The sequence below is a fragment of the Tubulanus polymorphus genome, chromosome 1, assembly GCF_964204645.1.
Source record: "Tubulanus polymorphus chromosome 1, tnTubPoly1.2, whole genome shotgun sequence".
In the NCBI taxonomy this organism is placed as follows: Eukaryota; Metazoa; Nemertea; class Palaeonemertea; order Tubulaniformes; family Tubulanidae; genus Tubulanus; species Tubulanus polymorphus.
Genome location: NC_134025.1, coordinates 27132250 through 27156296, shown reverse-complemented (window position 1 = coordinate 27156296; position 24047 = coordinate 27132250). Strand labels below are relative to the sequence as shown.

The 24047-nt window shown below is 37.3% G+C and overlaps 2 protein-coding genes across 3 annotated transcripts in view; both read right to left on the bottom strand.

Moving 5' to 3' along the window:
• On the bottom strand, positions 1 to 7225 carry LOC141912828 (mannosyl-oligosaccharide 1,2-alpha-mannosidase IA-like). Its single transcript, XM_074804247.1, has 10 exons — positions 6597 to 7225; positions 5661 to 5876; positions 4934 to 5014; positions 4299 to 4393; positions 4085 to 4208; positions 3434 to 3527; positions 3241 to 3356; positions 2947 to 3160; positions 2644 to 2816; positions 1 to 2547 (listed from the first exon to the last, which is right to left on the bottom strand). Exons 1-10 carry the CDS (start codon positions 7200 to 7202, stop codon positions 2326 to 2328), a joined length of 1941 nt encoding a protein of 646 aa, XP_074660348.1. The 5' UTR covers positions 7203 to 7225; the 3' UTR covers positions 1 to 2325.
• Positions 7226 to 7623: 398 nt separating this feature from the next.
• LOC141901919 (mediator of RNA polymerase II transcription subunit 14-like) overlaps positions 7624 to 24047 on the bottom strand; it is a 72399-nt gene continuing 55975 nt past the window's right edge. Inside the window, exons 25-37 of one of the 2 annotated variants that reach the window (XM_074789495.1) lie at positions 14431 to 14522; positions 12852 to 13082; positions 11840 to 11916; positions 11290 to 11407; positions 10956 to 11198; positions 10173 to 10413; positions 9897 to 10091; positions 9568 to 9785; positions 9363 to 9486; positions 9226 to 9287; positions 9043 to 9150; positions 8843 to 8965; positions 7624 to 8488 (exon numbers count right to left, since the gene is read on the bottom strand). In XM_074789495.1, coding sequence (XP_074645596.1) covers positions 8228 to 8488; positions 8843 to 8965; positions 9043 to 9150; positions 9226 to 9287; positions 9363 to 9486; positions 9568 to 9785; positions 9897 to 10091; positions 10173 to 10413; positions 10956 to 11198; positions 11290 to 11407; positions 11840 to 11916; positions 12852 to 13082; positions 14431 to 14522 — 2093 coding nt within the window. In that variant the 3' untranslated portion in view covers positions 7624 to 8227. The remainder of the gene's footprint in view (positions 8489 to 8842; positions 8966 to 9042; positions 9151 to 9225; positions 9288 to 9362; positions 9487 to 9567; positions 9786 to 9896; positions 10092 to 10172; positions 10414 to 10955; positions 11199 to 11289; positions 11408 to 11839; positions 11917 to 12851; positions 13083 to 14430; positions 14523 to 24047) is intronic. The other variant, XM_074789504.1, reaches the window with a different exon arrangement.

Sequence of the window (24047 nt, the reverse complement as noted above, 5' to 3'; positions counted from 1 at the left end):
AAACACAAGTTAAATAGAAAAAAAATATAATCAGGCAATTGAACAAACAGAGCGAGAAGACAAAACACAATCACTCGGGAATAATCACTAATCAGCAAATTTTTACATCAGATATGTTTTTGAAATATTCAAACCAGCAATTCTTGGTTTTAGTTAACGTTTATGTTGTATGGTAATAATCGGGAAACCGTCGTTGAAATGATTAAGAAATCAGATTATTCTGAATGAACCTATGTAGACTCAATGTTTTGTCCTAATGCGCTCGATGTATAGATATAAAGAAGTAGAATTCAACCTAAATAAAAATATGAGATTATCAAGCACGAAAATATCAAGATTAAAACTATCATTGTTCACGTCAATTTAAAGAATAGTTTATCTTACAAGTTATAGCTGACATTGTACGTCATAAGAAGTATATAATGTATGCTTGTAACAGTCTATTCATTTTGGTGTCATTACTTCCGACAAATTTAAGTCTTATGAATAGTATTTTCTACACAACATCAATTTTACAACAACATGAATATAAAATGGTGTTGCTGTCCAAGGTGATGCTCATATAGATGTAAAATTCGACAACTGGTTATAAAATCTAAAAACATTCACCGATCTACACGTTTATCAAACAGTTTAAAATTGAAGTTTCTCTTTCGTTAGGAAAATATTGGGGCAGACTTTTCTCTTTCAAACGCGAACAATATACACAAGGCATGTAAAAATAGTTAGCAGATGGATTTAAATTCCAGTAGTGTTACGGTATATTAACGCAGGCATTTTTTGAACTCACAATCAATACGCAAAAAAAGTATGCAAATGCATAGGAAGTCAATATGCTTAACCATCATGTTTCAACCGACCCCTTGATCCCAATCCAATGAAACATACATACATTATACATCGAGTAGTAAGCCAACGCAAAGGTTTCTTTATCCGTATTTGCGAGAAACGATATCAATGCCTTTCACCAAAAATTCATATGAATTTTTGCTTTCACTCACAATGCATTAAAAATACAAAATGATATGAAAAATCAGCGAACAAAAATCATCAATTCATCATTTTACAACATAAAAGGAATGCATTCACGTACGATGTTGTACAACTGACAGCTTAATTAAACCCTCATGCTAACATAAATACGGACAGACCATAAAATGGTCACATAGAATACAAATCTTCGACCAGTATGATACCACAGTTATGTATGTACGTACAGCAGGTGATATGTGGCATAATCAAAAACATTCGAAGTTAACTATATATTTTTGGTTCAATTTGAGTGATGTAAGAATTGAAATGGAACTACAGTTGGATAAAGCATTTATAGTCAACTAATGATGTCACAAACTGAATATCAAGTTGGGGATTCAAATAAGAGAAAAAGTAATTAATTCCGTGATACAATAATTGATGCTTTAATATCTGCTGTAATTGGATTCCCCTGTATTGGAACGCCCTATAATGCTGGCTGCTTAATCTATACATATTGATTGCCCCTTATCAAAAAGGACACTGTATAGACGCCTTTACGGAGAAAAAATAACTAAGTTAATCAAACCTATAGTATATCCACATCTAGTTACATAGCTGTACCTTTTGGTTACCATATGTACCTTAGTTTAGTGAATGCTAACTACATATTTAAGATGAAGCGAGCAACGCTTCATAACAGACATATCATAACATAGATCATTAACTCAACATAGATTTATAAAAGCATTTATAGGAAATAAATAAATAAAACATAATAATAGCACCATCACTAATACGTGAATAGCAGAAATAATAAATTACACAAGTTATTTCCTAAAAAGACCATCAGTTAAAATTTGTTCCATTTTCTGGAGATGTTCGCACAACCACCGATTGATCTTCTGCATATCTTCAGAAAACTACACGTTGCCAAATGCCTCAGTAGATATAAGATAGACTACCCGATAATAGTATCATTATGACAGATAAGTGAACAATTACACATGTATGAAAGATAGCTTACCAAAAATCAGTGATTTGTATGAAATGCATGTAACCTATTTTTACAATTGCATGTAATACTGGTACTAGCTGCTGGCTGTTTAGAAAACCAAACAAATGCCGATCTTGTATTGTAAACGCATTTGAGTCATATGACACACTAAAACCAGCGCATTTCGTTACCTTTTCAGAAAAGAACTCAACAAGAGTAAACGCAGCGTACAGATCTGAGATTAACGACTAGTAAAGAATCAGAATAAGTTTACTTAAATTATGATGATCATATGTCTAATAATCAAACAATTTTTGCTTTACAAATTTCTATCTATATACAAACATCAATTCTCATCATAGCGAGTCTGGTACTTTAACGGGTAGTGGGTGAGCTTCTGTGTTAAACACCCAGTGAGTTAAAGGTAATAAATCGTCCTCGGAAAATAACAGATATAAATATTTTAGGGTTTCAGCTAAAAAGAAACTTTGTTGAACGTCGTCTTTCGGGGGATGTGGATTGTAGACGTCACGGATTCCGCTGTATCCTACATCAGTTCGACAATGTTTCTCCAGAGCCTGCGAAATATATGAAACAAATATAATGTAGACATAATCTCAACGGTTATAAAAAGACTTGCACCTAAATTCAAGTTACAAATATGTAAAACGCACCTGCACGACATCCCAACCCCAATCTTGATATTTTTTATCTTTCGTCAGGCGATACATGTAGTAATAAGCCTCAACAGTTTCAGGTCTCAGAATGTAATATTTCTGATTTCCTCGCGTTGCTACCGCTTCTGAATTAGCGTTGAAATTAAATGCTTCAGGACCCAAGTGGGTTTCTGCAATCAAAACAAACAACACATGCTCAATTATCAAACAGACTCTTAATATGTGCATCATCTACGTAAATATGAACAGATGTGCTAATAACTGAAAATTACTACTGGAACTGCCATCGATCTTTCTAACCTGTCTTTATATAGCTCTCATGGCAAGTGTTCGTAATATCTCTGCCCATATTCATATATTTTTCTGGATTAGACGAGCCTTGTGCACCGAGGGCGAACATTCCACCGGCGAAACAGGCGAGATGATCCATCTTATGTTCTACGCGTCCTGATTTCTGTTCCGCCAAGTAACGTAACCCTCCCCTTGATGTATGTAATAGTTTTGACTCAATTCCCTGAAAAATCGATCAGAATAATGCAATATTCATACAGGAAGAGACATATATTATTACACTTACTGCGTATATACACAGACCTGTACAGCTGCATCGTACATCTCCCTTGCTTCTTTGTCCTGTTTGCCCGACTGAATCCAAGTTTTCAGTAAATATTCGTAGAAGCTGTCTCCTAGCGCACCGATTGAGAAAAAGTCTGAAACAAGAAAAATCAGCGGTATTTATTAGAAGGAAAAGGTGACAAAACATCTATCATAGGTCAATTGAACTCACGTTGTCCCCATCTACCAGTTTTGGGGTTAAGATAATTAGGATACAATCCATATGGTTTATCCAGTTGTTTCAGTACTTCTCTTATACGCATTACCTGAAATTAAATTTATAGATTTGTAATCTGCAGTTCAAAATGATAATAGATCTCATTTTAAGCCGATTATGAAACCTCATTCATCTAGAAATACAGTCGAAGCTCGTTATAAGGCCACTTGTCTTAATGCCTGATATTCGCCCAAGAACAGATCTCTCCTGTTTCTAAATATGTATGTGATTAACACTCATTTTGGCACCATTACATGTACAAGTTAATACAAATACATAGAAAAAACATTCATTTTTAACTTTTTGTGCGAGGGTCAAATTATGAATACCCGTCAATTCATTATACCTCCATATTTTCTCAGGTTCTGATGCTGGCGTTATAAAGAGTTTTGAACGTGCCGCATAAAAGCCTATTACGTGTATATATGCTTGTATTTCATAGGTTATTAGTTCTGACTGTCACTTAACACCAGATAATCAAGACATCCATTTCCTGCATGGTTGGATGTCAAATTCGCGTTGGTCGAAAGGCAATAATCTGGAAATTGCTTACTACTGATTATACCTTCACCTATAGTTTTAGTAATCTACTGAAAACATTCATACCTTTTGCAGATAAATTGGATTTCCAGTGATTTCTGTCAAGTACGCAAACTCTAGATGTAAAGTTCCAAATTCTGCCAATATTGAACAACCCCCTGATGCCCATCCCCAGTTTCTGCCATTTCCACTGGAAGTAAAGAGTCATTCATAACCCAGATTAAGTAATAAATCATATTTCACAGGTGCAAAAGTCATATCATAATAACTCAACCTATACCTTTGTAAATTGATTGTAGAGTATGGAATTCCAGTTGGCGTATTGAACGCAGGCAACAGTTTATCGGCAACTTCTATTGCTTTTCCTTTATAAATCTGAAATTATATCAAAGACATTTAAAGATAAGGACAAAAGGCCATAGAAAAAAAAACTCTGCAAAAAGAGATATTTCAATTTTTAAATATGCAGCCAGAAGAGGGTTAAAAAGCCAGTACCAACTGAATTGAGATCAATTACTGTAGTTTTTTAACAGCCCTGCAACCTAAAAATTAAACATCACAGAACTTGCCACATTTGATTAGTAGTTGGGCAGGCCAATGTATTGTATATAAGAACTGGAAAAGTACTGTTAATACTTGATAGTTCAATGCTTGCGCGTACATGTACATATGATATATGGGAATTACTGGTACCTCTCACTATAAATCTCACTAGTGTACAGCTGCTGAATTAACGATTTTTATTCTTATTTCAAAACATAACACACAAGACACCAGTCCTGAATAGCTTCATTTATTGAAACAGGAAATCGCACATTGGAAAAAGCTTTACATAAATCCATTAACATAAGAGTTGCGACTTCAAATATACGTGACTATCAACAAGCATACGTGGTGCATATAGAATAACTATACCTCATCTCCTGTCAAGGCATACATTGACAACATTCCACCAAGGAAACGAATGTTTACTTCAAACACAGATACTTCAGAACCCTGAAATAGTACAAATCATGAAATCAATTACATTATTGTAGCTAAAAACATATCTGTTTTCAGTAATTAAAAAATAAATCATGACAGGATCTAAGGCCAGGATCTACTGGACGATATTTGTATAATTGAAAAGAAAATGTTATTGAATAACTTATAATGATATCAATAGATCATAGTTGCTTCAGGCTGAATAGCCAATTACTTCACTCCGATGAAGGGAGGTAATTGGCTATTCAGACTAAAAAATCCCATTTGCTTTCAATTCATATGTTGATTTTGTATCACTCCAATATAATTGCGCAGCATTTGAAACGAATGTATTCTACGCTAATGTAGCCAGTATCATAGATGGTTTTCCGTCAATTAAAAATGGATCGCGCGATATGAAATATTGATGATATGAAATAGAGCAATATATTCATGCACCAGTTGCAGAAAAAACGACTCAACTTTATGACTACATACGAATGTATATGCTCAAAATACATCTAAAGCCGTTTTAAAACATCTGAATAACTGAGATAATTTATTAGTGAAAATAACTGAAATGATTTCATCATTACATAGAATTGCATAATCAAAACTATGCGAGCCAGGACCTGCAGGAGAGTAAATAATGTCAATGACTCTGAACTGACTTACATACCGATTTAAAGTGGAATGATGTTTTAACCCATTCTTTGCCTTTTTCATATTCATCCATTAAACCCATTATATACAACGTGTCTAAGGCGTCGACGATAGTCGCACCGAATGCGGTAGCACCGAAAACACTGGCCGAATGTCCACGCTTCGTAACCGAACGCAACTCATTCGATCCCCAAGCAAATTTAGCATAACCATCCCAGGCAAATTTCATCATCTGAAAGTTAGAACGAACAATTTTAATATGGATTATCTATCACCCAATCAAAAAGTATGACAGGACTGTGGTTTAGGCAATAAAAGGACTACAGTTTTCAGTAACTGGACTGTGATTTAGTCATTAACTGGACGATGGTATAGCCAATAACCAGACCGCGGTTTAGCCAGTAACCCGACTGTGGTTTAGCCAGTAAAGCAACTGCAGTGTAACCAGTAACTGGACCGTGATTTCGTCAATAACTGGACCACAATGTTAGTCAGTAACACGACCAGGTCAGCTAACACTAACGACTATGGTTTTAGTCAGTAATCGGACAGTGGCTTCTATGAAAGGCTAAGGCCTACAAGCTTAAGCCTTTTCTGACTAATGAATGCAAATCATAATAAGGACAAGGTCACTTATTAACAAGTCACTCTCCATTATATCAATGTTTCCACTTTTATTTGTTCATGAAGATATTTCCTTTCACTATGAAATGAATGAACTGGTTTTTATTGTCATTTTGTTTGTTTGAATCAATCACAGGGGCTTCCTGTATTGTAGTTGTAGTTGGAGGCGAACAGTAGCTTAGATCCAATATCCAGGTATATGCAATATCCCAGCAACTAAAATGGATAATCTAAACTACAATTCGCCTCTTCAACAACGAACCCCTGTGGCTTCAAATACTGAAAAATCCACACCGCGCAAAAGCATACGGACATTGTGTATACACACCTGTCGGACAGTATCTCTGCGCTGTTTCATTTCCGGATCAGTCGGTTCTCCACCTTGCGTCCCGATACGTTTATATACTAATTTACCGATCGGTTGTTTAACAACGCTCGGTTCGACTTGCTTTTTCTCATCAGGCAGATGAGACTTTGCATCCTTCTGCTGATCTGCAGCAGTATTCTCATTTCCTTTTTGCTTAACATCAACGGTGTTGGTTTTGTCACTTTCAGTTTCAGTGTCACTTTTTTTTCGGTCCTCTACTGCCGCCGATTTATCCTTTTCGGCTTCTTCGATTTTGATTAGTAACTTATTTTTATCCTCGATAACGTGATGATCGATTTGTTCGTTAGGATCGTGTTTGAATCTTAATTTACCATCCGCTTTCGGGATGAACATTTGCTGGCCAGCGTCGACGATTTGTTTTTTCACCCCGGAACTTCGAAGGTCCGGCAGAAAGAAAAACGCTCCGAAGCAAAACAGGCCAAACGTCAATAACACTAAAATGAGCACATATTTCTCCATAATCCTCAACGTTTTACGGGAAGTGTTCACTGGAACTCCATGTACGTTATAACGCTGGTACACGGGTAAAGTTGTGGACGCTGCCATTTTAACGATGTAAAAGCTGGGGTAATTTTAGTAACCCTGTAAATCTCCGGTAGAGAACAGCACTGTAGCTCTCAACGTCCTTGAGCGCGCGGTATCGTCGTGTCTGTCCGTCACGGGTAAATTATGGATTTGGACAATCGGCTAAAACCCGGATTCGGATTATTAGGGACAACGGCGCGTTTGACTTTTTCGAATGAAATGGCTCAGTCAGTATAAGGCTCCTTGGCTTAGTTCACAGAAATCCCACAAGGGTACCGTATGGTGCTAGCACCAAATCGAGCGGTTGCCCGCGAAATTTAAAATAGTTCTGATAATTTCTAGGCTACCGGCATACACAGTCAAAATAAACAATCACTGTTTTTAAATTCCAAGCTTCACCCTGACCAAAGAAAATATTCCAACATAAATAATTTTGATTGATCTAACTTTATTTATGCATTTTGAACAGTCTTGCCCTTAACAGGGGTTGAATGCCTCCCACGGCAACACATTTGCAATGATGATGAGTAAATTCATCAAGTAGCATTCAATAAATCAAGAATATAGACTAAATTTAATGATTGATCCAAAATTCCTAGTAGCAGGCAAGGATTGCAAAATGTTAAATCCATTGTTTATTCATAAAATCTGCAATTCAGAAAATGTCACATACATCAATTATGCCTGCTTTTCATCCTTAAATTCAATTATGATTGAGTAATTAATACATTTATGGTCAAATATGTAAAATAGCAGTTGGTATCAAAACTATTGTTATCAATGAAATTTTGAAAAAAATGGTTGTCATAGATTAATACTTGAACCAGTCTACACGTTAATTTAAAAGATGGGCAGATCCTGAATGATCCCTCTGGAAAATGCTGGTCACAATAATCAATGAAAGAAAGGAAACTAAGTTACACTTAGTAATAGGAATTACTACTTAGAAATCTACTGATTTACATCAAACTTTTGTTCACATTATTCACAAAGAAAACATAGATATTCATTCAATTTCACATAATTTCATTTCAAAAGCTACACAGTTACATCGGTATAACCAGATTAGCTAGCAATTCTCTGACTGCCGGATACAAAGAGCATTCGTTCATTTTTGGATTGAATTCAGCAAATCTTTTCAGCATATTGCTAATAGCAATATTGGCAGGTGGTGCCGGTGCTTGTGGGTTTCTCTGTTCAGCCAGTGAAGTAATATTTGTGTTTGTATCGTAGAGTAAGGGAACTATAACAGTCTGAGCATCTCCTGATTGCGTCACTGGAGGACCTCCCATTCGCGTTAATTGTAACTGAAATGAATAAAATGCGCCTGTTAAAACATTTTCATCCTTTAATATACAAGAACCGTAAAACTTGCCTTTATCTTGGAAAATTAGAATAAGTTGGATTTATTAAGGAAATTTACTGAATATGTTTGACTCCAAATTGGACTAACTTTGACTGAAGGATGCTTAGCTTCCGAAGATTACCTTCCAGGGGGAAAACCAGGTAACCCTAGCAAACATAATTTCTTTTCTTTTAGACTTTTTGGGATAAAATTCTTGTCTGACATATAAAATTAGTGAGAGATTTAAATTGGAAGATGAACTAAAATATTCTGGCCCTAGAAATTTCTTCCAATGAAACATGTTTATTCTACATACCATTATAAGTATTTTGTTTGATTTGATAATTATTGCTGAAGTACCGGCCATGGCTGTAATCGGAGTTGCCGGTGAGATTGTTAAACACCACTGAAGAGACCATTTCAAACTGTGATCAGACACCTATAATTGAGGAGCAGATTGTCATTAAATTGTCAATCATTTTGTAGCAACAAGTGAACAAGTGGCAGATTGCTTACCAATTCAAGTCTCAGTAACTGGACACAATCTTTCAATATCCTGAAGGGTGCACCGAGTAATCGTCCAAATGCTGTTAATGAATTCGGTTTGTATGGAGGACCGGCAACCTGAAATATATACACATTCATTTATACAAGATACATGTCTGTGAGTTATGAATTAAGTCTGTGGCTTACACTTACTCTTATTTCGAAAAACTTCTCAATGATTTGTAGCTCTTCACTCGTCCATTTCTCTTTAAATTCTGGAAAACGGCATTAACAATTATAAATTCTACTGAATCAAATTCTTACCCATTACAGATTGACCTTATGCTTACCGGGTAATGGACTTGATTTTAGGTGTAACATTTGGAATGTGTTCATGTTGAGATTAGCACGGAATTGGAGACTTTCTCCTTTGAAAAGTATAACACCAGGCTCAGTGCATGGTAGCGGATGTAACTAAAAATGAAATATGAAAGATTTCAAAAGTAAAAGATAATAGGGTGGCAAAAATAATCATGAGGTTTAGGAGAAGCTTACCCCTTCTTCGGCCTGAACTAGTCTCTGAAGGTGTCGTCTCATGAACACACATCCGAGGAACTTCTCCAGTGGACAATAGTTCAGGAAACCAGTTCCCTGTTGTCCCTGAGGTGTAGGAGCGGGCATGAGAAGCTTATTCAATGCTTCATGAGACAGAACTGTAGGTATAGATGCCGCCCACGATCTCTGCGGTAACGTTCTTGATGGATGAGAACTCACTGATGAGAAATAAAGAGGCATACAGTTACTCTGTGATATGTCTTACAGTTGTTGAAATATCTATCATTTTCAGGTTATTAAGAATAGACTGGTTTTTGTAATAGGCCTACCTGGTAGTTTATTTTGATTTTGTGGACTATGCAATGCAGGATTTCCAGGCGACATGACGTTACTGTGTCTGGAAACTGGAGATGGACCAGGCATAGATGGAGAGGCTGGCCATCTTCCTCCTGGACTAGGCATACTTATATTCTGAGAGCTCGGATTTGGGTACGGAGAACCAACTTCTGGTAAGCCAACAGAACCTGAAAACACACCATCACCAAAGATCAAAATATTTTCTCATGAATATTTAGTTCTTAACCTAAATATCTTATAATACATACCATGTGACTGTGGATTCAAGAATGGATTTGCAGGTGATGGCATCATATGACTGGGAACCATCTGCGGCGAGGGAGTGGGTACAAATGAGCTCGGTGATGGCACATGCAGATTGGCAGTACCCGGAGATCCGGATGTGAGGATATTCCCCGGTGATGGAGTACCCATCATCGGAGAAGGAGTTGGAGCGTGTAACGATGGTGGAGATGCCAGTGGAAATGCAGCAGCTGGCGAATAACTCATCTGAAATTGAATAAGCAAGAAATAAATATTGAAAGCGCATGTCATTGATTTTCTGAATTAAAACTCCCTCTTCTTGTGACAAATCTTCCGCATTTACATTGCTGCTATGTTTGCAAGAAATGGACAAACACTTTTGTTATTAATAGAAAATTTAGCAAGAAGTAAGTCGATGTGAGGTGATATTTCATGGCGATTCACGCGATTTGACAGTTGAGACTAGTAACGTGCGCCGGTAGTTGATTAAACACATCGATTGATTCATCGATGAAACATTTCAGGAAACAGCCATTAGCTGCTGAAGGACATTAGATCTGCCAGCAAATGAGCAATAAACAGAAAATATGACTTCTGGTTGAAATATACAGATTGGAATCGTATATTGATGTCACAAAATCAATACGATCGCTAAAGGGATATATACTCAATAGGTCGTACGTCTTAGTTATAAGCATAAGTATGAGCATAAAGATTAAAAGATGATAATAAATCTGGGTCTGCTTTTCAAGAAAAAAAAATTGTTGTATCGGTTTTGCATAGAATACCTGCATTCTCTGGTTTGCAGTAGGAGATGCAGGGGTGTGCGGATTTGACGGAGGAGTCATCGGACTATGGAATCGTAGCCCATCCTGTTTCTGACGAGGGGAACCGGTATGTGACTGCGGCTGTACCATGAACGAGTCCATATCCATACCGACTGGCGACGGTGGGTTGTCATCTTCAGTGACTGAACGACGTCTTGATAATGCGGCTGTCACCGTTTCATCTACATATATATTCAAGAATGCCTGCGAAATAGATTACAATAATAGAACACGTCGTTAGGTTCCGTTGTAAGAAGAAAATCTGACAGATTTGACAGAAATAATTAAACCATACCTTCAAGCCCGGAATAGGATTGAATCCATCAACGGCCTTACTAGTATCGAACAAACTATATGCACCATCTCTTATTGCTAATAGCTTACAATCTCGACAGTGAACATCAATGCAGTATCTAAATTCACACTACTCAAGGAAAAACGTTTTAGACAATTACTAACGCATATACCAGTACTTCATAAATATTTATGATCAAGGACTCGTAATTTCTGGCCTCAAACGCCGAGTCAGGAAATGAAAGCAGCAATCATAACCTTTGCTTAACTTCGACTTCTGAAAACCGTAATAACAGGATATAATGTGTCAGAGAGCTACAGTTCTGCTGGGGTCTGCCGGGGGTACACGAATTTACTCCATATTTATCCTCACATTTACAAAAGCCTTTGAAATGTCAAGACATCTACACAATTGAAAGGCTAGGATCACACTGTTTCACAGGTTTCCACTACAAAAGGAAATCAAAGATGTAACATGTCCCAGAGCCAACGGTAAGACAGAGACTAATCATTTCAGACTGATGGTGGTATATGTAGCTGGTAAAGGATACACATTTCTAAATGCGATACGGTAGTGAACCGGTGACTGCGGAATTACCATAAAACTAGGCACTGGTTGATTCATTCTCTGAAAATATATATGAAATATCTAGTATACATGAGAAAACTTTCAGTAAAGAGTCAAACGATTCCTAGGACCACAGTAAGAGGGCAATGATTAGAAAATTCATATTTGATTAATAAAGTTTATTTACAATAATCACTATCGTTTTCGCTGACTTCAGTTTAGCCATATCAGGTAAGGGATATAAACATTAGCAACACTGCATACTGGCATATAAGCCAAGACCACTAGAAATAAATTGAATAGTAGACAACAACAAGGGTAGAGTACTTGTGGTAGTGGTAGTGGCAGCGGTAGGGCAGCAGTAATGGCAGCGGTAGGACAGCAGTAGCAGCAGCAGCAGCAGCAGCAGCAGCAGCAGCAGTAGGCGTTGTTGAAGATGTATCAGTGTTGCAGGCTTCATAAGCCTTCTCAATAATTATCAGTTCTTAACCCACTTATAGTCTTTGCTTATATGCCAGAGTATGTCCATTATTCATTATTATTAATAAACATTATTACGGTTATCAAAGATTAAGTCCATAATTGTTGCCACCTAACTGTAGAGAAAAACTGTGCATTGTATCATAAATCAGTAAATCAGTAGATCACCATATCCATGATGGCACAATAAATGTAAAATCTCACAATTGTTGAAAGACAAAAAAGTTTACTTAGAATACTAGAAGTATTTTGTCAGATACTTCAATCAGTTTTTAGACTGCAGATGGGTGGTAGGAACCACCCGAAATATTTCTATATTCTAATAAACTTTGTGTCGTTCTATTATTGTGGGATTTTTTGTGCACTGTATCATTTCATTCGCCAGTGACGTTTAGAAATGCTGCATTTGTCCAGCATGGAATTTTTGTCGTGAATATATAAGAGTGGATGATAAATGTTTGATAGTGCACTGATAAGTACTCGATGATTAATGTCCAGTCACCGGCTGTACTTACGCTTTGTAGTCCTAGTATTGGAGTCGTGTTGAGACGCGAGATAGCGGTCAATGGGAGGACAGTATCGTTCAATACCTGAACGAGCTGCGTCACAGACTTGTGTATGTTGAATTCTTTCTGTAGCTGAGCCGCGACGAGGGCGTGCGGATTACAGCTCGTCGACGTCGGGCCGTGGGTACCGAATGATAGCGAAAATCCTTCATTAGGCGGAGACTTCCACTGAATCGATACCTGAACTCAAGAAAAAAAGCATTGACATATTGAACCGCAAACAAAAAAACGATAATGTAAATACTACAAAAAATACTGACAGTGGTTTATTATATATGTGTAATTCGATACAAAGTTAGTGGCATATCAATTAGCACCGAGCCGAGCTCACTAATCTAATTGATTGTAGAGAGTGATGTTTTTCAGCATTTTTGGCACTAATTAGAAAATTAATCGTCGTGAATATCGTCAGCAATTACTTCATAAAACATAGGATATGTTACGACTAAAACGATAATTGCGCGCACATAAATACAAGTGATGCTTTATAAGGTGCGTATATATGGCATCGTAATTGCAATTTTCAGTAACCAGAAGCATCTATTTATTACACGAAGGGAAAAAGAAATTCGCGTCGACTATTTCTGGTAATATACGCGATTATTTTTGTCGCATGTGGTGCGGATATTGTCGTTTCATGGCTATATTAATGAACGGCGTGACGCAGATTCCTGTCCACACGAAAACATGGAATAAAAAGATTGTTTCGCCATTGCCAGCAGGCATCGATATAAAAGCAGTAGAGCGCGACAAATTGAGAAATTGATTATTGCCTGAATTTCTTAACCAAAATTGTGAAATCAAGTATACCTAGTTATAGGTAGCTAGAGTATGCTTGATTTAAGGTCATAGTACGAAAACATTTTGTAGAATTTGCGAATAACAAAATAAAACCGCAGTCGATGAAAGCGAATGACGATTCAAATCGATCAGAAAAAAATTTGAATCCAATACAATTTAATCTCTTCACGCGAAATCAAGGGGTATTAGAAGATAAGATCATGATTTGGTTTGGCGAAGAGAAAATTTTACTAATTGCTTAGTAACAAACGTTTGGGCGGCGGTTCGAAATCTGCGTTAGAATATCGATTTCTCGATGTCGAGAGAGGACACGATTAAAGCAATCGCCGTAAAAGTCTCTTCGTTCTTTTCCCGACGGCGTTAATTAAATCTGACTCCAGAAATTAACAACTACTGACAAATAGGCAGGAATTAATTTGCACTCCATTAGGCTGACTTTTTTTTCGAGAAAGACTGAGGAGTTAGTGTATTACACTCGTCAACAAAAACGCAACCAGCAATGACAATTACAGACCAAAATACAAGTCGAACTAAATTGAGAGTTAATTTAGAAAGCTGATTCTGAAAAAAAACGTATCCTACATTCATAGATAATGGATGAAATAAAACGTTTCAATGTGCTTAAAAACTCTACTTCTAAGATAAGTAAAAAATCGTTCATTCATCATGGATAATAAAAACTAGAATTGGATATAAAGATTATATATAGATATGAAAGTGATCTCACATTATGGTTTTTTCCTGGTCCGTATGCGATTACAAGTCTTTTGAACGAGTAGGTTTTCACCTCAATCAGACTGTGTAGGTTGGTTTTGCAATCTGAAAAAAGCATGAAACATCTATAAGCGAAAATCTCACAGTGCGGGATTGGATCTATGAACTGAAAATAGATAAAAAAACAAAGAATACAGTTTATGTCTGTTATGTAGCTTTGAGCATCAGTTAAAATTGGGTATCAAGCCAGGCATTAGTCGGGCTTGTTGCGACGCGATAATCTTCACCTGCCGCCAACAACGCCCTAAGACCCAATTTGACAACGGATGATAATCTGCAACAAAAATGTGGCCATTTCAGTGGCAAAATGATGAGGGATTTTTGTTGTCATAAACTGGTGAAATCTTTGCTGTACCGCGTGAATAGCCGTGTTCACACTAGATTCGGCGCTTACGAAGTACCGTACTTCGCTGGTACCGAATTCACCAAAATACGGCGCTTACACAGCCAGTTACGTTCACACTACGAGTCGGCAATTCAGCACTTAGTAAAGCAGTCACCCAGTGTGCCAATAGAGGGGAGTGTAATTAGTGTTTAGTGTTTTGTACTACAAGGATCTTAATACGCGGCTAGCTAAGCGCCGAATCTGCGTTCACACTACATAAAATACGCGGCCAGCTCAGTGCTGTACTGAGATCGGGTTTTTGGCGCGGAATCGCATTCCGTGCTTAATAAGCCACGTATTTCAGTACGGAACTGAATAAGCCGCGAATAGGCCTCGAATAATTTCCTAGTGTGAACGCTCAGTACCGTACTGAAATCCTAGTGTGAACGCAGCTTATATTTACGAAGACCATTCGTGACATTAGGAAATTGATCGAACGAAACTTCAAAGCCGATAGAAAACCTGCGTTATTCGTTAATGAATTCTTGACCACGCTCTCTTTAACCGAGATCTTGAGAGTTTCGCATTCAGAACTAGTAATGTACATTTCGATATTAGGGACAAATTGAGTAGATTCACAGAAAATACCATTAACAAAGTTCCCTTCGTCAACAATAAGACTGAACTACGAAACGTGTAACTAAGGTTATTTCTCGTTAATGGTTAAAGCAATCAAAGCGACTGCCGGCGACCACTGTCTCAACACAACGTGATACAGCACGCACATTTACAGTAAAATAAATGCTGAAACCTGTTGATTGCATGCCGCGATGTAAGTTAATTCCAAACAACAAAACGCAATAAATACCATCAAACGGCTTATCATTAGATTATCTTTTATATTCGAACAGGTGAGAATTATCAGACCGAGAAAATTATGTCATCTGAAATGTTCCTGTCTTAAAAGAAGCATTTCATCATCTGTAAAGCGCTCTGAGCAGTTTTTCTGGATTTAGCGCTGCATAAGCCTCATTATTCATTATTATTAAGTCATGGTAAAAAAGTTTTGATTCACACGTTGCTTCTTTTTTAGGCACCCAATCTAGAAATTATGTTGATTACAAGCAATTTACCGTCCACAAGTTTGCTGACCAGAAGTGTACCATATGTGCATATTACTGCTGTCCTCTTTTGAAGCATTATTAATGTTTATATACCAGACATTGTGATTGCTCTAATGCGTCTGTGCTCAAACAAATTACCATCTTCGTTGACTAAATGATAGAATTATCCTCAGACGTGGACATCTGTAGCCTATGGCAACCCGACTAGGTGAGTGGTAAATGTGTGCGATAGTTCATACGCTTGTCTTGTCATGGGAAATGCGTGAAAATTAATGACTTCACAGCTCGCTTACCTAGTACTTTTGTGACAAGCTTTATTTGACTTCCAGACTTTTGATTTCCCCATGGACAAGTTCGTGATTTCCTGAAATCAGTTGTCTATAATGCGTTGTTGAATTTTTCGCAAATCTATTTTTGATCTACATCTTTCATGTATAATCACTGAATGAAATTGTGGAACCTTCTGTCACTGAAGATTCGAAGCATCCTTCGAAATGATTTAAATTCGGAAGCATCCAGGGGCACTGGTAGAGCTTCACGAGTCTGGAGCTCAGTTCTCTGTCCAGAGCATCATTACTGATTTAAGATGGTTGAAAAAGACAGTAGAAGCAATTTGGAACCTCGGTCGATGACATTTCGCAACTTGAGGAATTGTCTGTTGATCGGCTGAGAAAGTGCTAATCCATCAGACAGTCATGTCACATCAATTACAACGCATCATTTCACTAAATATCTATCCCTCTTCGGCCCAAGCATGGTCCAACAAATCATTCAACCCACATGTTGTGGTGATCAGAAAATGCAAGATCTAATCATTCTGACCCTCACGTAATTGCATGTAATTAACCATTTCTGCAATCAAGCGACAGGACCAAGAGCAAATCGGATTGAAACTGATTAAACATGATTGCAGACAATATATCCAGTTCATACTGGGGACAGTGATTTTACCTGTGTTTGAAAAATAAATAAACTATTAAATGCCAGAAAAAGAACAACGGTGGATAAGGGTAATATTGATACGCGAGTGTGGGAGAACCTTCCTGCCTTAGCAATATATATGTATAATTCATCAATAGCGTTTTGATTCCGCTAAAGGAACAACGAACCAATCCCTTATTAAATAACCGGGTTAGTCTCATCCTATATTAGGCCGGTAATAGATAGGAATTTCTGCTATGAATAGTTGTCGCCAATATCTTAACGACCTTGACCTTTTCGACAAGACATCCATCTGCAAAATGATTGATCTCGGATAATATGCACAACGCCAGTTATAGAAAGTGGCAAAAGTTGTTACGATGACCAATAAATCGCCAGTCCACAACGAGCTCTTAAACAATTTATCTTACTGTTGTATCTGTCAAATTTGATACATCATCTTCTAATTTTGTGATAGTCAATAGCTGCAAATGTATGGAAATCACTTGACGGATGTTTGTGGGTTAGATATGGCTCACCTACTGTGGATCTCACAACTGCAACTGTTGCACAGGGTCCTGGTTAGTTATTTTAAGCATGAACCTCTTCTCTACCATACCACAAAGTTACCCAGCTCTTCAACTAGCCTGTGTGGTATATTTTCTACATGTACCACAGCAATCTTAACGTCTAGCACATGTCAAGATCAGTCAGGCTTGGTAAGAACGTGTACTAAGTGTCTACAATAACCAATCATGACACTTTCAGGCATCAGAACCTCAGCACCAGTAATTACTCCACAATTATACGTCTGAAAAAACTACTAATGCCTTTCACAGCAATTCTATCAACTAAATAAGTAATTAGTGAATGTCGGATAGTGACTTTTTGGCAGGCTAACAGCACCCCTCATATATCAGCAAACACCACAGACAAAATGAAGGCACATCTCAGACATCACGATATATAAGAAAAACTATAGTGAGGCAAAACTAAAAAATAAGAGGTCATTGATTCCACTGATACTGGCCAAGGTTTTAAAAATTAGCCAATTTTTGAAATAATGAGATGGGCTTCATTGAATGTCGAGTCCATAATATTTGATCTCTGCCTCTGCCTCTGATATATTGATGAGAGGAATGAAGCAGGGAGAAAAGTCATCCAAAATCCTTAATTTCCTAGAAACACAGCGTATAATTTCACAAGAAAACTTTGGTGAAATTAGCGGAACATGATTCAAGCCAATTCGTTGAAAACTACTTGAATCTGACGTTACTTATGTCAATTAGGTTCCTATGATAAAATAAGTTGCCCGATATCATATGATCGCGTATTTACTGTGTATGTTATGCAGTTGAAGGCTATTGTCATTCTGCTCGAGAAACTGCCACTGATTCTTGTACGACATATTTGCTCTGGGGACCTTTTAACAAGATGCGCGGAGATCAAAGATTTATGATAAGATGTGTACCCATCGGGTGATATTTACCAATTACGTGCGAAAAAAGATGTATATTATCATCAGTACATGACCAATCAATATTACATATTAATCTTCACGGAAAATGTTAGCGGCAAGCGCGATATTTGTTTCCGAAAATATTGCCATTTCTCAGAATCTGAATGAAGTGCATGCATTCTAAAAGCATGCATCTACGAAACTTCAGCGCAGCATAAAAAATTGATAGTTCTAAGAAAATATAATTTCAGTAATCATAATCCACAGCGTTCAAAGACTCCAAAATTACTTCGTGATCCATAAAGATTAAGAATATCATGCACATAGATATGTGGTGGAGCAATTTATGTGTTTCATATCCAGGGGGATAGTTCGCTGTCTGCTGGTACTGTTTTAGATGAAATAAAACACGGATAGCCACAGTAATAGATAGTAATGAGTGTTATTTGTAAGATTGCTCGCGGGACTTCGCAGAATGAAAGCGTACCAATAATAATAATAATAATAATAATACGAATGTCATCATTTCATATATCGGCAAAAATACATAAAGAGGGTTTGATATCAGGTATTGTGAAGGAATAAGTACCGCGATATCGTTATGATTATTGTTTTTGTTTAATTCTGTTCTTAAACGTTGGAAAAAATGATGGAGAGCTTTCAATGTCAACCGCGAACGCCTCGTACACTCAGAAAATACTAAGTCACAAAAATGTTTTTTTTATACCTAGTCTCGAACGAGGAAGGAGTCCATAACCGTCATTCATTCTGACAATACTTAACGCACACTGAATAAAGAAAACATACCACCGGGAATTTAGGGTAATCATCCTGACAGAATGATTACTCTAAACTGGGACTAACCCCCTGGACAATCAGTAGCCAATGCAGCATCATCCGAACAGCTATTTTTCTGGTAGATGATCAAGACTTCGGTATCAGTATCGCAGTTACTGAACAGTCTCATGTATCTAATGCACAGTCTCTCTAGAGCACTCGAAAAAGTTACATTTCGTCAAGGCTTCGGTACAAGTACCCTCCATACGGTAAGCCACTGTAATTTGTTGAAATCATTTGCCTCCTGGGTAGTAGTTTAGTTAAGGCTTATTTTCCATTGGAGATTGAATTAACAAGGAGCTCACGAGACTGTTTCATTGCAGCTATAAATCTAACTAAAGACAACATTGTAAATAAAGTACTAAGTATGGGGTGTAAAAATCTTCTCGAGTATCAATTACGCTCTACAGCCCAAGCGATGGAGGCCAGACAAAAAGTGCCATCGCAAATAACTGAGGCATGTCTCATATCAACAGAATTCTTTCCTTGTCGATATGAATTGAATATTTTCTAGAGACAACGGATGAATATGCCGAATGACGAATATTACGACGAAACATATCGTCAATTTGTAAACCCCCTTAAGCCGTGACAACACAAGACAGGATGGTAAAATCCAATCGGCCTTTGAATGTTTTTCACCGAAATAACCTTGAAGAAATAGCGCCTTGAAATAATAACCACAGGCAGCTGACAAAACTTCTTAGAAATCAAATCAAATTACATTTTCAACACATCTTCAATGTGATTTGAAACGCTTTCAAATCACAACTCTGATTTTCATCTTATTGAGCAAGTTTTAATGAATGCTGAAAAATCTTTCGAGCTAACAGCTGGATTACATCAGATAAATCTTAAACTGTGAAATCTTCAGAGCAATATCTTTTTATACATAGCTGGCCCTGGTTTTGATCCAAAGTAAAAGGGAACGCATGCACATTACGTCCTGACCAGCAGACCATTCAGCTGATGCAACATGATTTTTAAACCATAGTCATGGCTGATTAATAATCAGCATTGTAATATTGATTTATCAAATCAAATCCAATGGTTTTAATCCGATATATATTCAGAAATTGCCAAGCAAAATTTCACATAGTCCTGGCTCATCAGATATTTCCATAATTATTGAAATACTAATTATTCAAACCATGGAAATTTAAGAATACGGTAGTTATTTTTTTTCATTCAGTTTGGTTCTATTCGGAGTTTCTCGTTTAGATCATCATGATGAACAATTATATAGAAGTTCCCCTGAAACTGAAATTAGCCAAGAATTAGACCCTAATGACTTCTTTTATTCGGTGATTATTCTTCTTTTTTTAAGAAGTAATTTCCACTTTAACGTTGCTTTAACGATTGAAGTTACGTTAATGTACGCCTGATGGATCTGTTTCTACAACCGCGAACGACGCATTAACGAAATACTTCATACATGTCACGATAGTATACGGTAGCATATTTGAATAGAGTCATGATTGGCGTTTCAGAGATCTTTCAGACGGAAGAAAACAATTTCCTTTCGCCCGCAAAAATTATGGCCGAAATTATGGAGCGAATATCGATGACAGGTGTCTATTAACTTTTACCATCAATTCATAGGTAAATAAACAGCACACTGAAGGCAGCAGTGGCTTACGTCAATGTGGTTTTAAGAAAAGTCACGATGATGATGACGTACATCAAAGACCCATAAACAGGTTTTATACGAGATTTCACCAGCTGGAGCAAGAATTATTTCTTAATGACTTTTTCATCACAGTGCCAAGTGTCTTCTTCGAAAAGTTAGAAGTTCATCATCAAGTCGAGCAGTTGGACAATCATAACGTTAATCAGAAGCTAGAAATAGCATGCAAGATACGCTGCTTCTTACATGTTACTGCGTTAATAATTGTCTTTTGATGTTCAATAATGAGAGAAATTCTCGGCACACGCCATCAACAGATAGATCAAAACAACGTAGCCTTTTTCTCGGATTTCTCATTGTTTACAAAACACAACAACACCATCACCACAACCGTCACGTATTCCACGTTTGCGCTCATTGTTTTTGCAGATAACAACAGAATACGTAACAACTTTTTTCAATAGCATAAGAAGTTTCGAAGTTCAATAATCAGCAGTCGTAGTTTACAATGTCAAAGCGATACCAAAATCAGCAATGATTAGCGTCAAACTAATTTCCTAGTTCTAATGAGCTCAACACGGGATCCAGTCGTATTAGTTCTAATTGAAAACACGACTGACCACTGCGACTACCACTGCGTCCTACCACACATTCGCTTCTAAAATAATCAATCAGCTTATAGCTGATATTGATTATTTCCGCTAAGGCTATTTAGATCTCCTGCTTATGAAAGCTTTTGCGTAGAGCTTAACCATCTCGAATACCGTCCGATGAATTTCACGCACAAATAATCTTGTTATTTCACTCATCAGAGACAAGATATTTTTATGTCACATATCGATGGGCAAGAACAAAACAGTCTCTGGGAGAAATTCACGCGTCATCCAGAGATTTGCTTAACAAAACGGTACAATGGTACGGTTCTTCATGACACTGGACCAAAGTTGGCGATGGAAGTGTCTTCATTTTTCTATGTATACCACACAACTGTTGGTGACACAACTGCGGGGTGTTCATCTATACAGCTGTAAACAATCTAATAGCAATGACTCAACTGGGACGACTGAACTGCTATTGCGGTGCAAGAAGGCTTAAAGTTGATGCGAATTACAAGCTATTCAATCAGGAGCTTGATAATACTGTTAACCTTGGGGTGGCTGTTGACATTTGCTTCGTGAAATCTGGCTACTAAAATTGGACAGTTACTTAATGGACTGGCATACGTGGAAGAGATCACAACTCGATTTTCTATCATGGCATCCGTTTCTAAACATATCATATTTAGAGAAAGAACTAACGTCAGAAATAAGTTGTACTGATCAGCCCCTCAGCAGTTGTTATTAGTTCGTATAAATCACAAAAAGTTTTAATCCATACGATGATAAGAAGCATGTCTTGCCCTGAGTCGTGAGGCAAAATTCCTTTGAAGACATTCTTCATATCTTTTCTTTCTGTTCTCCGCTAATTGTGAACAGAAGTTCAACGTTTGACATTTGAATGAAGACAGTATGTAAAGAAGTATGAAGGATATTAAAAACACTGCTTTAGGTGCGATAAAAGACAAGTACCGGGTAGTTGGATCTGAAGTAAAGACATTTTCTCATGTAATTTCAGACGCTGTTTCCGTATAACCGCGAGCAAATGGAAATTTGCATGATTAAGAAAGAGATTATTGAAGTAATCAGGCTGATTAGTGCGGTCATTCCGTCGTGGCGAATAATGATAAACAATCAACAACGTCACCCCTGAGACAAAAACATAATGGTATCGTCGAGACATCCATCAACAACGAAAATGGCACCCAAGAGATATTTGCTAACGCCACATTGTTTAATCCACAGGACAGGATACTGATGTATGCTGTTTACGACTGGGATGAACTTAGTTTCGGAAAATGTGAAAGTCAATAGCCAAGATCATACAAGCATTTTTGGTGCTTGTTTGACATGGGCCAAATTGAGTATCCCCAAAAATGACGCACCAGGCACAAGCCAAATTTTAGCATGGGTCAAATTATTGTAACTGGTTCCACAAGTGACTCCCTTGCTTTGTCACGGCATCTTTTAGTATCAAGTGAATGGTTTATACCTGAATACACTCTGTCATTAGACATGAACCGAATTCGACTCAGGCATGATCCGTACCAATTTGACCTGGGCCAAATCGTCTCCGTGTGATCGCGGCTAATATCAGCTATCAGATTGTCGCTCAATCATGCGACAGCAATGATGTCAACAAGTATCCGCAAAACATAAGCATAATCCGAATAGCAATGTTCAATTGAAACTCGACTGAAGAAAACTGTTTCTAAGGTGAATAGAACAATGCTGAAAATGGCAGCTGTGACGTTAAATCGATGGAAATGAAGGCTAACGAGATTAGAAGCGATCAATCAATCATCCCACAAACTGTTCACACGATATAGTATTTGAAACAACGATACTTTCCCTCTCGGATGTATGACACAAATGAGAACGAACCACGCAAGACGACCATCATCTTTATGTTACTTGCATATACATATGCACTTAAATCGCAGCTTTTAATGACGAAGGCAGTCAGCTATCAGACAAGAGCGATGAATTTGTGAAGCTACATTATCGGGTAATTTAGTTGTCTTCGTAAAAATGGTGATCGCGACATGTTGAAACTAATGAGTGTTGACTCGGTCAGCAGCAACATCTTAGGCGTTGACTTCGCTAGAAAAATTGTGTCGAGGAGAACATCGTCAAATTGTTTCCTACAATCACAATTACAGCCAGTAAATAACCATCATCACCCCCAGCAGGGTCTGTACACGGCACGAATAAGGTCGAGTGTAGGACATTTCACTATTCAATCCAAAAAGAATTATGCAGCTGAAATTGTTTCTGCAGGGAATTGAAGAACTACAATATGCATGCAAATCCTTGTTAGTGATTTATACGGAATCATAATTCAGCCGAGATGATAGAATAGCATGCGTTCTCTGAAAGAGATTATACAGTTTTTTTCTCGTTCAAAATAATGCGACAATCTATACGAGAGATGTCGGGAATAGTGCAACATCAGTAACAAATCGGAATAGAATTATAACGCCTTCGAACGTGGACCTCGCCACATTACAATTTGAAATCGTTTGATGATAAATGAACAGTAATTTGGGTGAACGTCGCCGCTTTCAAAGAGATGCAAGTAGATTTCTTGTGATGAGAAACCATTTCTCAATGTAAATCTCTCTTCCCATGATCTGATAAAGGTAATCGGGTATATAAGGAGAGTAAGATAATTGAATATA

Excerpts from the sequence above, each read along its gene's own strand:
- LOC141912828 (XM_074804247.1), bottom strand. The coding sequence starts at position 7,202 with ATGGCAGCGTCCACAACTTTACCCGTGTACCAGCGTTATAACGTACAT. Across the intron at positions 3,528-4,084 it reads ATCCAATTTATCTGCAAAAG|GTAATGCGTATAAGAGAAGT; the intron begins GTATGAATGTTT and ends ATTTAATTTCAG. Across the intron at positions 3,161-3,240 it reads TGTACGATGCAGCTGTACAG|GGAATTGAGTCAAAACTATT; the intron begins GTCTGTGTATAT and ends TCGATTTTTCAG.